The 18,108-nt window shown below is 44.6% G+C and overlaps 1 protein-coding gene across 2 annotated transcripts in view; it reads right to left on the bottom strand.

Annotated features, from left to right (window-relative positions):
- The window catches only part of scn8ab (sodium channel, voltage gated, type VIII, alpha subunit b), a 96,110-nt gene that overhangs the window by 25,133 nt on the left and 52,869 nt on the right, over nt 1-18,108 (bottom strand). For both annotated transcript variants that reach the window (XM_017480480.3, XM_053683604.1), the window contains 4 exons: nt 16,851-17,327; nt 9,314-9,428; nt 7,780-7,934; nt 6,401-6,574 (listed from right to left, as the gene is read on the bottom strand). In XM_017480480.3, coding sequence (XP_017335969.1) covers nt 6,401-6,574; nt 7,780-7,934; nt 9,314-9,428; nt 16,851-17,327 — 921 coding nt within the window. The remainder of the gene's footprint in view (nt 1-6,400; nt 6,575-7,779; nt 7,935-9,313; nt 9,429-16,850; nt 17,328-18,108) is intronic.

The following is an 18,108-nucleotide window of genomic DNA, read 5'->3' as shown; positions in this document are numbered from 1 at the left end:
ATCATGCCTATTTATAGACCTGCCATGATCAGGTGACGTGGCAATTAAGCGTGTCGCATGATATAAATATGGCACCTGTGAAACGCGCCATCAGCCTCTATTATCTGAAGCGAAACACGCAATTCACAGCCCTGCCCTGGTATGACAAAGCTAGGCAACATCTCGTTCCCTTCTCAGGGAACAGGGTTACATGCGTAACCCAGACGTTCCCTTTCAAAGTGAACTTCGACGCGTTTAACATAACACTATGGGAACGAGAATACCCACTCTGTCATACCGAGGGTACGGCCTGTTCAAAAAGACCCAAGCCCGAGGGTCACTGCAAGACACTCGAGCCTGGGGTGGAATGAACATCCAGGCTGTAATAATGAATGAATGTGTGTGGTGTAGACCACCCTGCAGCAGCACACACATCCTGTAAGGATACCCCTTTGGAAAAGCCTTCGCGGAGGCGACCGCCCTAGTAGAATGAGCCCTTATGCCCAGAGGAGTAGCAAGACTGCGCACCTCATAAGCAATCGAGATTGTTTCCACTATCCATTTAGAGATGCGCTGCTTTGACACAGCATGAACTCTACTGTCACTGCCAAAGCAGACCAGCGGCTGCTCCCACTTACGCCACTGGGCGGAGCGGTGGACATAAGTACAGAGAGTCCTTGCTGGACACAGCAGATGCATTCTCTCTTGTTCCGGTGTGGCGAATGGAGGAGGGCAGAAAGCCTGCAACACCACAGGGTGGGCAGCCGATGTAGACACCTTAGGAATATACTCCGGCATAAGATACAGGAAGGCCTTGGCTAATCCAGGGGCAAAGTCAAGGCAGGAAGGGGCAACAGAGAGAGCTTGTAGGTCTCCTACTCGCTTGAGAGATGTCAGGGCCAGCCGAAGAGCTACCTTTAGAGTCAGAAGCTTCTCAGAGGCTGACCCTAAGCGCTCAAATGGGGTCCCTGACAGACCTTCCAGGACCACAGAAAGGTCCCAGGAAGGTATGCGCGGCCTGAAGATGGGCCTCAGCCGCCTGACACCACGCATGAACCTTGAAGCTAGAGGATGTTGCCCCACAGAGGCTCCATCAACAGGGGCATGGCTGGCTGAAATGGCAGCCACGTAAACTCTGATTGTAGAAGGAGCCCACCCCACTGAGAAAGATTCTTGTAAGAACTCCAGGACTGTAGCTATTGCACAGTTCACTGGGTCTAGCTGACGTTCCTCACACCACAAGACAAAAAGCTGCCACTTGAGTGCATACAATTTCCTTGTGGATGGTGCTCTAGCATTTAACATGGTCTCTATAATCTCAGTTGTGAGACCAGAATCTATGAGCTGGTGCCCCTCAGGGGCCAGACCAACAGTTTCCATAGTTCTCGCTGAGGATGATAAATCAGCCCTCCGGCTTGAGACAGTAGATCCACTCTAAGGGCTCAAATGGGGCACCTGACAGACCTTCCAGGACCACAGAAGGTCCCAGGAAGGTATGCGCGGCCTGCAGATGGGCCTCAGCCGCCTGACACCACGCATAAACCTCGAAGTTAGAGGATGTTGCCCCATAGAGGCTCCATCAACAGGGGCGTGGCTGGCCGAAATGGCGGCCACGTAAACCCTGATTGGAGAAGGAGCCCACCCCTCTGAGAAATGTTCTTGTAAGAACTCCAGGACTGTAGCTATTGCGCAGTTCATTGGGTCTACAGTGGATCCCTGCAGATGGGAATCTCCCAAGGAGTGCCATCTCGCAGGGATATTATCTCACAGAACCATATTCGAGCTGGCCAATAAGGTGCTACTAGCAGCAGACATAGACTGTCTTGGCGAACTCTCGCTAGAACTTGTGGGAGCAGAGCGATGGGGGGATCAGTGTACAGATGTGACTTGGCCACATGTGCACCATGGCATCCAGCCCTAATTGTGCAGGAGGAGTGAGGAAGAACCACAGCGGGCTGTATGTTGTCTCCTCAGAGACGAACACTTGTGGATGGAGCCACCCTGCTCCAGATGAGGGCCACACCAGAGACCGTGAGCTGGACAGGTGTCTAAGACCGCGCTCCAGCCTGTGAGGGAGGTGTCTGTCAATACCATCTTGCGCTAAGGAGACACCCCTAGAGTGTGACCCAAGGCTAGAAACCGGGGACACTCAAATTCTCAGAGCACGTAGGCATCACCGCATGACACTGATTATTCTCCGATGTTTTGTCCTTGGATGAAACCCCCAACTTCTCAGCCATCACTGAACGGTCTCCTGTGCAATAGGCCCATAAGCGTCAATAGTCTTCCAAGATCCAGCTTTATCTTGCTCAGTGTTGATAGGATTGACCCTACGCATGTTTCGGATAGAAACGCCCTCATTGTAGTAGAATCCTTATAACCCCTAGAAAAGTTGTCCACTGCACTGGGGAAAGCATACTTTTCTGAGATTCAACCTGAGCCCCAAGCTCTTCATGTGGGCGAGAACAACATCTCGATGTTGAACCCCCAGTTCCCTGGATCATGCTAGAATTAACCAGTTGTCCAGGTAGTTTAGTGCATGGATGCCCTGGAGTCACAATGGAGCCAGAGTGACATCCATGCACTTTGTGAAGGTGCGAGGGGATAAAGCTAGCGATATTTCTATGTGGAAATATGCACCTTTTAGATCTATCGTCACAAACCAGTACTCAAACTGAATCTGTGGAACGATAAGTTTGGGCGTCAGCAACTTGAACCTGTATGTCCGAAGAGTACAGTTCAGGTGATGCAGATCTAAAATTGGCCGCATACTCCTCTATTTTTTGCGGACCAGGAAATAACGGCTGTAAAAACCTCCCTCCCTCAGGGAATGAGGTACATGTTCTATGGCCCCTTTGTCCAAGAGGGATCTTACTTCCTGCGCTAACGTCAGGCTCTGGTCTGTGCTGACTACTGTGGTGAGCACACTTCTGAACTGGGGAGTCGAGCTATAAACTGGACCCGGTAACCATTTTCTACGGTAGACAGAACCCATGGAGACACATTTGGCAGCAGTTCCACACTGCCCGATGGTCTTTTAGTGACGTTAACTATTCCACATTCTATTGGAGGAAAAGCATCAGATTTTCGTTGCCCTGTGACAGCTCGCTGACCAGAGAACACTGAAAACTTGGGGACCGCCTTGGCTAGGGGAGGCCCTACAGTAGCACTGGGGGCTACCTGCCCTAACAACCTCATGTCCCCTGATACGTCCCTCCATGTCCCCTCAGGACCGCTCTTCTTTGCCTGCTTGGCCTTTATGACCATTCTCAGATCAGGCCTAGTAGCAGGCCACGACCGTGGCCGCCCGGTTCCCCTAGCTGTCTGTGGGGGTTGGCGGGCTGCCATACTCACCTTCTGGGTCTCCCTCGCACTAGTGCTGGCCCGGGCTCCACTCGTGGATGCCCGGGTGAGCTTGAGACAACAGGGAAGGAACTGGCTGAATGCTGCCATATGTTGAGCTCACTCAGCAGGTCTGCTTGGTAGGCCTGCAATACTGTCATTGTCTGTAGTGACCCACAAGCAAGACTACTACTGCATAGGCCTTGCCCACCAATGCCATGGTGGCCTTACATGGTGGTTTGGATGGCAAAACCGGCCCCCCTAATTACCTGCCGTCAATGGAGAGAGGTAGCTCGCAAGTGCTTCCCCCACCTTCAGCATAGCTAAATAGCCATGCCATTCATTCCCCACAATGACTGAATAATCCAACATCGTGGGGTTATAAATACGGCTTATGCATGGTTTTCCGCCAGAAGCCTGATATTTTGTCATGCACTTCTGGAAGAAAGGGGAGTTTCTGCAGTGTGAGGGATTTACTTTCACTGGGGAGAAAAAGGCTCATCCAGCCTTAGTAATCACTTCAAGCAGCTCTTTATATGCTGCTCTCAGTTTTTAGGACATCCTTCTGGCTCCTCGGAGTCAGAGAGGAATTATTACTATTATTTTTGTGTGTGTGATTTTTTGTTCACTTTTTTTTCCTTTGGTTTTCCATAGCGGAAGGAGTCGTGACGCGAGCTCCAAAATCCAGGGGAGAGCCGAACCCGGAAGACAAGACAAGAGATTTTGAGAAAAGATAGCGAGGAAATGAAGCGTCTTTTTGTTTCTTTACACAAACAACTGACATGCAGTCTTTCGCTGAAGATAATAAGGCTGATGGCACGGTTCACAGGTGCCATATTTATATCACGCAACGCGCTTAATTGCCACGTCATCTGATCATGGCAGACCTGTAAATAAGCATGATTTTACACAAGCTTCAGATACCGGTCACGTGCGAGAGGTGCTTCCCATAGTGTTATGCTAAACGTAACGTCGAAGTTCCCTTTGAAAGGGAACTCGACATATGATGTTCAGATTGTATTAAAAAACTCAACTGTCTGCCCAGACAATACACACATACACACACACTCACACACACGTTTCCTGAAGGAAATACACTGAGCTTTAAAAAATGAAACAAAAAGAGTACACACACACACACACACACACACACACACACACACTCACACACACACACACAAACACACACACATACACACACACACGTTTCCTGAAGGAAATACACTGAGCTTTAAAAAATGAAACAAAAAGAGTACACACACACACATACACACACACTCACACATACACACACACACACACGTTTCCTGAAGGAAATACACTGAGCTTTAAAAAATGAAGCAAAAAGAGTAAAAAGAATGGAACGCCAAACAATTAGGATAAGAATAAAATAATTAATTTGAGGAAAGAATAAAAAATAAACATTTAATGAACACAGGACAGACAAGAAAGGGTGAGAGAAGAAAGTTAGGATAAAAGGAAAGAAAGAAAAAGATTAGAAAAAGAAAGGAGAAAGTAGCTGAGGAAAGAAAAAGTAAAAAAAAGGAACCGAGGAATAAAAAATAAAATATTAGAAGAAAGAAAGAAGGGAAACTAAATAAAATGAAGATAAATGAAAAGTAAACGAAGGCAGAAAGAAAGAATAAACAGAATGGAAAAATAAAGAAAAGAAATGAAGGAAGGAAGAAGTAAAAATGAATGAAAGAAAGAAGAATAAAAGAAAGAAGAATAAAAAGAATAAAAGAAAGAAGAACAGAAAGAAACTAAGAACGGAAACAAAATTATATGAGAAAGTATAAATGTAACAGAAAAAATCACTGAGTGAAAAAAAGAAATAAAGAAAGAAAGAATGAAAGAAAAAGATCAGTAGTGTGCAGACATCTCAGGCTCATCTACAGCAGTTCTGTAAAGTAAAATACTTTCAGAATAAGGAGATGAATTTTTTTTTTTATTATCAAACCACTGAGCAGTAAAACTATAAACCAGACGATAAAAATCTAATCAAATCTAATCAAATCTGTGTAAACTCTGTGTTCCACTGAGCTGCAGGATTATACGGACGTTAGCAGGTGTAGACGCTGCAGCTGAAATCTCACACGGATTCCACTGTGTTTATCAGAAACGTGATTGAGTTCTGAACAAAACACAAACAAACTCAAAACAACTAAATTTCAAAATAACAACAAAAAAAGAGAAAACTTTAAAAGGTCTGATTCTTGCTGAGGGATTGGACTGGAGTTACTCGTAAAAATCGAAATTAAACTCTGAGTAACAGTTTACACTCTGAGTCAGAAAACACCTGAATCTGTTCATCACCTTATTCATATAACGGTTTAAACACCAGTGGAGAGATAATCTCTGTTCCTCAGGTCTGTTCATCACACACTGAGAGAGACAAGACAGAGAGACAAGACAGAGAGACAAGACAGAGAGACAAGACAGGGAGACTGAGACAGAGAGAGTGAGACAGAGAGAGTGAGACAGAAAAACAAGACAGAGAGACTGAGACAGAGAGAGTGAGATAAGACAGAGAGACAAAACAGGGAGACTGGGACAGAGAGACAAGACAGAGAGACTGAGACAGAGACACTGAGACAGAAAAACAAGAGAGAGAGACTGAGATAGAGAGACAAGACAGAGTGACTAGGACAGGGAGACTGAGACAGGGAGACGGAGACAGAGAGACTGAGACAGAGGGACTGAGAGAGAGAGAGAGAGAGAGAGAGACGGTTACAAATAAAGAGACAGACAGTTAAAAACATGAAAACTGGAAATGAAATCTAGAGACAGGGAGAGACAAACAGATATAGAGAGACTGAGAGAGAGAGAGAGAGAAAGAGCGAGAGAGAGCGACAAGGAGAGACAGTTACAAAGAAAGTGACAAACAGTTAGAGACAAGGAGAGGCAGACAGAGAGAGACATGAAAACTGAAACTGAAAACTAGACACAGAGAGAGACAGACAGACATAGAGAGACAGAGAGAGAGAGACTGAGAGAGATAGTTAGAGACAAAGAAAGAGACAGACAGACAGACAGAGAGAGACAGACAGATAGTTTCAGTAGGGAAAGTGATACTCACGTCTACGATGAAGAAGTCGAGCCAGCACCATGCATTAGTGAAATATTTGACGAATCCATAAGCAACCCATTTGAGCAGCATTTCCAAGATGAAGATGTAGGTGAAGACTCGATCTGCGTATTCCAGAATGATCTGAATCGTTTTCCTTTGTTCTATATACACGTCCTCAAATGCCTGCCGAGGAGACAGACAGAAACCTCAACACAGAGATACACCGAGATACACCGAGATAAACCAATATACACCGAGATAAACCAATATACACCGAGATACACCAATATACACCGAGATAAACCGAGATAAACTGAGATAAATGGAGATGAACTTCAATTTTATTATTATTAGTATTAGTAGTGGTAGCAGTAGTAATAATAATAACAATAATTTATTAAATGCAAGATGAAATATTTCAGGTGTACACAGCGGTAAATAAAAACACTATAGTTGGTTAAGTTTATAACAATATTGTATAAGACAACTACAAAGTCACAAACAGTATTAATGACACATTTCATGACAATAGCTGGCAAAATTTCTGTAGATTTTCTCTCTTAAAATATATTTCAGCATTATTTTTAAATCAAGTTCATAAAATGTCTGGCGTAAGGCTTTCGCTTTCATACATGTATTAAATTTGTAAGCAAGAGTTTGGCAGCAGTTTTACAAATGACCAGTAGGTGGTACTGCAGGCTCACTCAAATTACACACACATACACACATACACAAACACACACACACACACACACACTACAAACACTACACACTTTGACTAAGGCGTGGAGTTTATAGACGGTCCCTAAGTGTAGCTGCAGAAGGAGCTGCTGCAAAATCCACTGTATGTGAGGCTTTTCCACAGCAATTGGTGACGGTCCCTTAGAGCTGGTGAGGAACTGCAGCACGAGACACACTGCTGATCTCCAGAGGAATACAGGCACCGGGATTAACCAGCTAACACCACACCGCACAACACCAAAACACAATATACACAATCTACACAACCTACACTGTCTGACAACGCACATCGATATGTCTAAAATAATCATCATCATGTTACAGGAACACATCGGGAGCAGATAAGAAGGGTACAGTGTGTGTATATGTGTGTGTGTGTGTGTGTGTGTGTGTGTGTGTGTGTGTGTGTGTGTGTGTGTGTGTGTGTCTGTGTCTGTGTGTGTGTGTAACAGTGTTTCCAGTGGAATCTGGACCTTTCCAATATGGTGGACATGCTGACATTTTGCCCTAGCTAATGTGGAGATGTGCTGTTTTCCTGGATCGATGAGCACACTGACGCTTTCACTCGTTCTGTTGTGTTGCTGTGTGTGTGTGTGTGTGTGTGTGTGTGTGTGTGTGTGTGTGTGTGTGTGTGTGTATGTCCTCACCAGAGCTCCAGAGCTGAGCAGGATCATGAAGATGATGAGTGTCTCGAACCAGTTGTGTTCTACAATGAGGTAGCAGGTTTTCCTCAGGTACCACCAGTGTTTCCCCCAACCCTCAGTGATGGGCACGTCACAGCACTTATACCGCGCCACACAGGCTGAAACACACACACACACACACACACACACACATTGTGTTACTGTATACAGGTGCATCTCAAAAAATGTGAATATCATGGAAAAGTTTGTTTTTTTTTCCAGTGATTTAATTCAAAAAGTGGAACTTTCCTAAATTGTATATTCATTACACATGAAGTGAAATACTCAGAGAGTTTTTTTTGGTTTTGTTTTAATCTCGATGATTATGGCTTGCAGCTCACGGAAATCAAACAACCAGTGTCTCAAAATATTGTGATCAGCGTGATCAGTGTGATCAGTGTGATCAGTGTGGTCAGTGTGGTCAGTGTGGTCAGTGTGATCAGTGTGGTCAGCGTGGTCAGTGTGATCAGCGTGATCAGTGTGATCAGTGTGATCAGTGTGGTCAGTGTGGTCAGTGTGGTCAGTGTGATCAGTGTGGTCAGTGTGGTCAGTGTGATCAGTGTGATCAGCGTGATCAGCGTGGTCAGCGTGATCAGCGTGGTCAGCGTGATCAGCGTGATCAGTGTCGTCAGTGTGATCAGTGTGGTCAGTGTGGTCAGTGTGGTCAGTGTGATCAGTGTGATCAGTGTGGTCAGTGTGATCAGTGTGATCAGTGTGGTCAGCGTGGTCAGTGTGATCAGGGTTGTCAGTGTGATCAGTGTGGTCAGTGTGATCAGCGTGGTCAGTGTGGTCAGTGTGGTCAGTGTGGTCAGTGTGATCAGTGTGGTCAGTGTGGTCAGTGTGATCAGTGTGATCAGTGTGATCAGTGTGGTCAGCGTGGTCAGTGTGATCAGGGTTGTCAGTGTGATCAGTGTGGTCAGTGTGGTCAGTGTGATCAGCGTGGTCAGTGTGATCAGCGTGGTCAGTGTGGTCAGTGTGGTCAGTGTGATCAGCGTGGTCAGTGTGGTCAGTGTGGTCAGTGTGGTCAGTGTGATCAGTGTGATCAGTGTGGTCAGTGTGATCAGTGTGGTCAGCGTGGTCAGTGTGATCAGTGTGGTCAGTGTGATCAGCGTGGTCAGTGTGGTCAGTGTGATCAGCGTGGTCAGTGTGGTCAGTGTGGTCAGTGTGATCAGCGTGGTCAGTGTGATCAGCGTGGTCAGTGTGAGTGTACAGTAACATTGTGATCAGTGTTGTCAGTGTGATCAGCGTGATCAGTGTTGTCAGTGTGGTCAGTGTGGTCAGCGTGATCAGTGTGATCAGTGTGGTCAGCGTGATCAGTGTGGTCAGTGTGGTCAGTGTGGTCAGTGTGATCAGCGTGATCAGTGTTGTCAGTGTGGTCAGTGTGGTCAGTGTGATCAGTGTGAGTGTACAGTAAAGTGTTTAGACATGAACACAGATTCGTATGGAAACAGAAACCTATCAGACGGGAGAATTGTTCTTTAATTGTCCCATAGCTCACCGTCCGTCCAGCACGCTTCCGGGTCCAGATACTCCTCCACCACCTCCACCACCCCTGCTTCCTCCTCCTCCGGCTTTATGTCTATAGTGCTGCCCTCCGACGAGCTCGTATCAAGCTGAAGGAAAGAAAGAGAAAAAGACAGATCCTGATTGGTCAGAAGGCGGTGATTAGTTCTCTAGAACAGCGGCTCTGACAGTAGCGCAGGTTTATATTAATGCACTCGCTCTGACACGTTATCGTTTCTATAGTAACCGCTCATTCACAGGGACGTGTACAGCGCACGCTCCACTGATAATAACCGTGTGTAATCATTGATATTTTGTGAGGAGATGTTTACTGTAACATGTGCGGAAGGAGTCTCCAGTGTCAGAGCTTTGTAACAGTCAGAGGTAAAGCTGTAACTTTAAGTTTTCCACATCTTCATTAATGAATAGAGAGAGAGAATAAAGAGAGAATAAAGAGAGGGAATAAAGAGATGGAATAGAGAGTGAGAAAAGAGAGAGAATAAAGAGAGAGAATAGAGAGCGAATAAAGAGAGGGAATAGAGAGAGGGAATAAAGTGAGGGAATAAAGAGAGAGAATAAAGAGAGAGAATAGAGAGAGAAAATAAAGTGAGGGAATAAAGAGAGAGAATAAAGAGAGAGAATAGAGAGAGAATAAATAGAGGGAATAGAGAGAGGGATGGTGAGGGAACGAGTGTTTATAGCTGCTATAACAAACGACAACAGGAACTAATTTGCTGCATAAGACATTAAATGTAACTATAAAAAGATAAAAAGTATGACATCATACTGTAATAAATAAACAGTGGTTATTATAACCGCATGCCCCCAACAGTTTTATTCCTTAATTATAACTGAATGCTTATTATTTTTCAGATTTAAGAAAACAAACTGAAAATAAAACAAGACGAGACCTAAAAAAACAACATTATATTTGAATAACGTCAGTAAATTAAAGTGAACTGCAGATGTTATGTGGCGCATTTCAGCCGGTTTCTGCAGGGGATTCGGACGTCCTGCAGCAGCACAGCGTGAACGTCAGAGACACACGTCTGATCCCTGCACTCAGACAGTCCGATACCAAGCCTCTCACAGACACGTTTCCATCTGCAGGGCCTGCATGACTCTGCAGTTTTACAAAATCCCTATTGTCAGCACTCACACTCACACACACACACACAGGAGCAGTAATAGAATCAAAGAGCACTCGCACACCACCACTGCAGTCCTCACTGATCCACCCTGACCAATCACAGACTCAGATTCTCCCAGCCTCGCCCTGATTGGCTGCCTGACATTACCTGTTACAACATTACTGGATCTGTGTTCAGCTCTCGACACGTGTAGTCCAGCTGTACTGGATCTGTCGCTGTAAACTGGGTCAAGGTGACCCACACACACACACACACACACACACACACCTCTCTCACTTACACACAAATAAACTCTGTTTATATGTGTGTCCAAGAGCAGAGAGAGACAGACAGAGAAAGAGAGAAAAGGAGAGAGAGACAGACAGAGAGAGAGAGACAGACAGAGAGAGCCAGACAGAGAGAAAGACAGACAGAGAGAGAGAAAAGGACAGAGAGAGCGAGAGACAGAGAGAGACAGACAGAGAGAGAGACAGACAGAGAGAGAGAAATGGCGAGAGAGACAGACAGAGCTAATGTGTGCCGATCTAAAGGACGGCGTGTTGCGGCCCAGAGCGTGGTGATGTCACCAACCCCGGAGTCGATTAGTTCCAGAGAACCTCACACCCTGAAGTGTTTTATTCTGCTTCTACCACAGCAATTTTCAATGACTTAAAAAAATAATAATAAAAACCACATTGCAATTGCGTCACATCTCCTCTGATTCTGTAAGCACCAGTTGGGAAGCTCTGACTCTGAAAGACATTAAGACATTGCGTGTGTTTCCATGGAAGCAATCCATTTCTGACTTCAAAAAGATTAACAGCTCAGATTGGACTCTCGGAGTCGTCATCTCTTAATTACCAGATTTCCCTCATGAACCCGGACAGCCTCCGGAGCGTCTGACAGAAGCTTTGGTGCGACACGTATTTAACACGCACCTCTGTATGGGTTTCTCACGTGTACTGAGTGAAGGTCAGAGACACTGAATCTGAATGAACAGGGGACATGGTGGTGACTCGGACGCTCTGGTGGACTCCAGTGGTGAGGGAAGCTGCCAGGCTGAAGTAGCAGGCCTCCTGAGTAACGCTCATGGAGGGCACGTCTGATTCATCTGAGACATAACAGCTAGAAGCACTGTGGAAAAAGCAGCTCCAGAAGCAGAAGCTCGGGCGTAGAAGGAGTTTGGTGAGGCCACAAAACTGTTTGATGCGTCCTGACTGAGAGATGAGACCAAGTGCAAATGTTGACCTCTGCTGGGGATTTTGTCGAGCGATGGAAGAAGAACTCGAAGGAACTCCGTAACCCAGTGAACATGCCATCCCTTTAGGAGGCAGTGCCTTGGAGGCCATCTCTGTGGCTGAGGTTACTGTGGTGGTTGAAGATCTTCACAGTGACAAGGCTGCAGGGATGGACCAGATTTACACATGAACAACGCAGGTTCTACCCAGGCCGTTGAACACTGGACCGGCGAGCGGCATGGGCGTATGCTAATCCGATCTACATGTGCCGTCGGGATTTGTCATTGTGTGCTAGTAGTTGTAGCAGGTACTGCAGGAATACTTCATGCAATCCAATCTCAGTATCTTGGGATTTTATTCTTGAGTTATGGAAGCAGGAGACTGGGTCAGAAGTAGCAGCTGTACCAGTCTGTGGTGGTGACGGAGGAGCTCAGTTTGTGGACGAAGCTCTCTGTTTATCAGTCAGTCAGTCAGCGATGGTTACAGGCTGTAGGTAGTAAGAGTAAGAACAAGGCTGTAAGTACAGGCAGCGGACATGCAGGATTGAGGGCTTAATCTCTATGTCAAGGTGATAATCCAGGAGAACCTCTGAATCAAGAGGAACTAGCTGATGTTTTCTGGACACCTTACAAGGACATGCTGGCTCCCGGTATCAGGCATGTCCGCTTGCATGGAGACCCCAGGTCAGACTCAGGACACAGTCCAGTGGCCAGGAATATAGAGCTCTGAACTGACCTTCTCAGCCTGGTGCCACCACAACATACACCAGAATGATTCACTGGACTAGATACAGACACACTCTCTATCTCTCTGATGAACTCTGCTGGATTTATGTGCAGCCTGATGAAGATAGCGTCTGCATAAAAGATAATAAGTCAAACATTTGTAATACTGTCATATTTGGTACATGTAGTAAATGTAATAAAGTGGTCAGTGATTATATATATATATATACACACACACACACACACACACATATATATATGTGTATATATATATATATATATAAATATATATGTGCTTCTGATACTCCCACATGCGCACACGAAAGAAATCAAAGCAATAAAGCGAAACATTACATCATGTCCTGGACTGCGACTGTTCTCTGGCTGAGCGAAGAAGCTCGGAGTGGAGAAGCACTCAGCAGAAGCAGGGAGGCAATAAATCACGGCAGTAGCCGAGCCCAACGCTACGGCTGTACCGCCTACGCAGCGTGAATCTGCTGCGTGATACCGCCGTAATCTACTCTTCCTGACTCCGCACCTTTGTCCTGTTTTAATTCACCGCCTTTAATCTACTCACACAAACTGCAGAACTTTCGCCTCGGATATCACGTCGTCACAGGGCCGGCTCCTCCATCCAGCTGCTTCTCCTGCGCTGATGTGGGTAGAGCAGTGAGCTTTTACAAATGACTGTCCATAATTCACTAAAATCATCCCCCCCCCCCCCCCCCCCCCCTCATTTTCCACAATCACAAAGCCAAAACAGAACCTTTCTGACTTCCAGCACAGCCTTCAAAGTCATTTCACACTCCTGGCTTTGGTTTGCTTCAACATTAAGAGATGATGTCACCATGACATCACCCAGAACACTACACTAAATACAACAGGATTATTTTAGCTTCTCCGATGCGAGTCAGATGGCCGACGCGACGCTACACCGAACACCAGACAACACAGACACAACTGGTCAAATTTAACAATGTACAAGTTTTTGTTGAATGGGTGCCAATATTTACAATCACTAACCTGAGTTCAGCTGATTACATTATTAGCTTGTTTCTTTAGGAAGTATGGTTGCCAAGTATAATGCATGTCAATAACAAATTTAAAGCTTTACCACGTCACGTGTGTAAGACCAACTGTCCTTTATGAAATATTACCAAAAGTACTTTCTTATAAAATAATAATATTCGTTATTGATCTAGTGAAATAAGCACGAGCGGGCCCTTTTCAAATCCATGTAGAATTGAATAAAATACATCTCCATCATATTTTCAGCTGACAGACGCGTCAGTTCAGCAGCTTGTCAGTGGCGGTGTAGTTTTCAGTTCAACGACCTCGAGGAAAGAAGAAAGTCACAAAGCAGTGAGAACTGACCACGAGTTCAAAGTGTCCTGGATAAGAGGAAATTAACTGCGGAAATGTTTACACTTGGAAATCTCACCAACACGCATCGAACTCGTGTACGAGTGAGGTGAGGAAACCACAGAAACAGGTCTTCTGATGGTGAATAGTGACGCTCGCTCGGGTCATTTCCAACAATGTTCTGGACAAAATCTGACAGTTAATCTGTTTAATACGTGATAATCTGTGTTCTCGTTTGTAATGTGTGTGTGTACACGTGAGGTTTTTGTTTGTAATGTGTGTGTACACGTGAGGTTTTCGTTTGTAATGTGTGTGTACACGTGAGGTTTTCGTTTGTAATGTGTGTGTACATGTGAGGTTTTCGTTTGTAATGTGTGTGTACATGTGAGGTTTTCGTTTGTAATGTGTGTGTACACGTGAGGTTTTCGTTTGTAATGTGTGTGTAAACATGAGGTTTTCGTTTGTAATGTGTGTGTACATGTGAGGTTTTTGTTTGTAATGTCTGTGTAAACGTGAGGTTTTTGTTTGTAATGTGTGTGTAAACGTGAGGTTTTTGTTTGTAATGTCTGTGTAAACGTGAGGTTTTTGTTTGTAATGTCTGTAAACGTGAGGTTTTCATTTGTAGTGTGTGCGTAAACGTGATGTTTTCGTTTGTAATGTGTGTGTACACGTGAGGTTTTTGTTTGTAACGTGTGTACACGTGACGCTTTCGTTTGTAATGTGTGTGTACACGTGAGGTTTTTGTTTGTAGCGTGTGTGTACACGTGACGCTTTCGTTTGTAATGTGTGTGTAAACGTGATGTTTTCGTTTGTAATGTGTGTGTAAACATGAGGTTTTTGTTTGTAACGTGTGTGTACACGTGAGGTTTTTGTTTGTAATGTGTGTGTACACGTGAGGTTTTTGTTTGTAATGTGTGTGTACACGTGAGGTTTTTGTTTGTAATGTCTGTAAACGTGAGGTTTTCATTTGTAGTGTTTGTACACGTGAGGTTTTCATTTGTAGTGTGTGCGTAAACGTGATGTTTTCGTTTGTAATGTGTGTGTACACGTGAGGTTTTTGTTTGTAATGTGTGTGTACACGTGAGGTTTTTGTTTGTAATGTGTGTGTACACGTGAGGTTTTTGTTTGTAATGCGTGTGTACACGTGAGGTTTTTGTTTGTAACGTGTGTGTACACGTGAGGTTTTTGTTTGTAATGTGTGTGTACACGTGAGGTTTTTGTTTGTAATGCGTGTGTACACGTGAGGTTTTTGTTTGTAACGTGTGTGTAAACGTGATGTTTTCGTTTGTAATGTGTGTGTAAACGTGATGTTTTCGTTTGTAATGTGTGTGTAAACGTGAGGTTTTTGTTTGTAATGTCTGTAAACGTGAGGTTTTCATTTGTAGTGTGTGCGTAAACGTGATGTTTTCGTTTGTAATGTGTGTGTACACGTGAGGTTTTTGTTTGTAACGTGTGTACACGTGACGCTTTCGTTTGTAATGTGTGTGTACACGTGAGGTTTTTGTTTGTAACGTGTGTGTACACGTGAGGTTTTTGTTTGTAATGTGTGTGTACACGTGAGGTTTTTGTTTGTAATGCGTGTGTACACGTGAGGTTTTTGTTTGTAATGCATGTGTACACGTGAGGTTTTTGTTTGTAATGTGTGTGTACACGTGAGGTTTTTGTTTGTAATGTGTGTGTACACGTGAGGTTTTTGTTTGTAATGCGTGTGTACACGTGAGGTTTTTGTTTGTAATGTGTGTGTACACGTGAGGTTTTCGTTTGTAATGCGTGTGTACACGTGAGGTTTTTGTTTGTAATGCGTGTGTACACGTGAGGTGATGTGGTGCTGTAGAATTGCTGCGTGTGGTCTTTTATATGATCTGCACACGGAAATTGGCTTCACTAAAACTGGTGTTATAATCAGCGTCTGATCACATGCAGTGAAATATATGAATCTATCTAATCATATAACGATTAAAATATAAGTGAATTAAAGTTAACATAAGTTCAAGACTTTATTTCGTGAAAGAAGCGACACATAATAACGACGACAAAGTTAAACTGGGAATGAGTCAAATGTCTAGAAATAGGTGGAGTTACTTTAGAATTTGTTTCTACGTCTCTGTACTTAAGATATAATTAATTTTTTTTCATGGGTACAGACATCTTCACCTTTATTCACCTGTATTATATTTATCCCCCAATGCCCCACCCCCCTCACCCCCGAGAGTGAGAAATGAAACTCCGCCCTTCTCAAACACAGTGGTGAAAAGTCACACAATGTGAACGAACCCTTTCTCGTGGTACACCGGCGTTTCGTTCCGCCAGCAGGATGGGAAGCGACTTATTGGATATTTTTCAATCGGTGTACACAAACGCATTATTTTACAGCTGCAAGTCTGTTATAAGATTTGTGAGGACACTGTTGGGTTTCTGTGTGTAGATTATCGTGACTCTGCGTTGAGCTGCCGCTGAGCAGGGCGATGGGAAAGGGGAGCGGTGAGAGCCCCCTGCTGGGCAAAAAATTCACATCTCTCCACGATAACACTGGTATAGAGATAAAACGGACAGCACGACTACAGCTTTTTTGATATTAAAACACCGTATATGACTGCCACAATAAAATGATAACATATATGGTGATTTCACAGCTCTATTTCGACATATCAAAGATCACAACCGCAAAACGTTGTTTCCAGATCGTTCTGACGCTACAGATAGTGACGCAGTGCACACAGATATTCTACATCCAAGTGAATGAGGTTTAGTTGGATCACCTCTGATTTGTGGTCATATGGGTGGTTTTGTGGACATTTTGTCGCTAGCTTGTGCAGATATCAGCGTTTATGTGGACATCACACTAGCCTGTTGCTACCTGTGAAACCATGGCGACCAGCAGAAAACTAAAGATAGGAACACAGGACTTTTACTAAATCTAAATTTCACTGATTTCTCACTGGAGAAGCATGACAGGATGGTTTATACATCAAACAAGCCCTGTCCTAGGCTAATAATACACGAGGCACAGCCATGAGGCACCGGTGCTAGCCGCTGCACAACTCGTCTGCACCCCATTCCCTTTCCCGCTTACTCACGTCCTTGCTGTTCTCCACATCCGATTCGCTGCTGAAGTCCTCCGTGTTCAGGTTCTCGAAGTCCGACTCGCCGACAGCGATCGGGACACGCACAGTCAGGTTGGGATTGTGGATGAAGGACATGCGGTCCTCGTCGATCATGTACTTCCCCACACTGCTACCGATGCCGCTGGTGGTGCCGTTGCCGTTCTTGACGAAGTCGAGCTCTCCACATTTGATGTCCACTCCTGTATGGTTGCCAATGATGTTCAGTTTCTTGTCGTACATGTCATCCAAAGGCTTGTCTTCATCCTCCAGAGGCGACTTCTTCAGGATGTGAGCCACCAGCAGCCGCACATGGACTTTGGTCCAGGCAATGCCCGTTTTAATCCGGATCACGGAGATCTGCAAGTTGTTCATCTCCCCGTCATCATCAGTGGCAGCTAAATTATCAGCGCTGAACGAGCTGAGCAGCAGAGCCAGGAACAGATTCAGCACCTGGGAGAGAGGAACGGAGGAGACTCGCTCAGCAGGACCATGGTGTATCGCAATACAATCAATAGCTCTTTTTTTAAAACGGGATTAAGGGATGCAGTGGATCAGTGGACTTGTCTGGAAGTTCTATCCCATCTTTGTCTTATTCTTTCTCCTATGCATTTATAACACGCTATATAGCACACATAAGACCCACGGTATATACATGCTCATATAGTACACCATATAGTTGCAGTGAATGCATATTAATTTATAAAGCATACATGACATCAGAACTGATCATCACGATAGATTGAACCTGATTACATGAGCGATTCAAACTAATTCAAATAAACAATGGTGATGTGGTTGGATTTCATTTAATGACATATGACAGAAGTCTTATTTAAAGAATGAGCACTAGCCCCTGCCCTTAAACCTGCTCCTTCCTGAACCCCAACTTTTGTATCTTTTCATATATGTGACCATGGTGGTAAGTTTATGTCAGTTCTAAACAGTTTATTATGAAGACTTGCCTTAAATAAAGTGTGAAAGTGTAAAGAAACAGTGGGAGACATAGGCATAGGAGCCATTGTACATGGGGTGGACATATCAGCGCTGCAGATTTCTGAGTCTCCAATCCATTCCCCAACTTTTAGAAACATCATTTAATTTTTTTCATTTTTTTAACCTTTGGCTATAATAAGTGCAGGGGTCAGACTGGAGTAGTGTCTGTCAGTGCGAGCTAACCAGGAAAACCCTGGTATGGATTTTCGGAGACGTGGCTACTCTTACACAATGAAAG

Source organism: Ictalurus punctatus, chromosome 11, assembly GCF_001660625.3.
Source record: "Ictalurus punctatus breed USDA103 chromosome 11, Coco_2.0, whole genome shotgun sequence".
Classification (NCBI taxonomy): Eukaryota; Metazoa; Chordata; class Actinopteri; order Siluriformes; family Ictaluridae; genus Ictalurus; species Ictalurus punctatus.
This window is presented reverse-complemented; position numbering and strand designations above follow the sequence as displayed.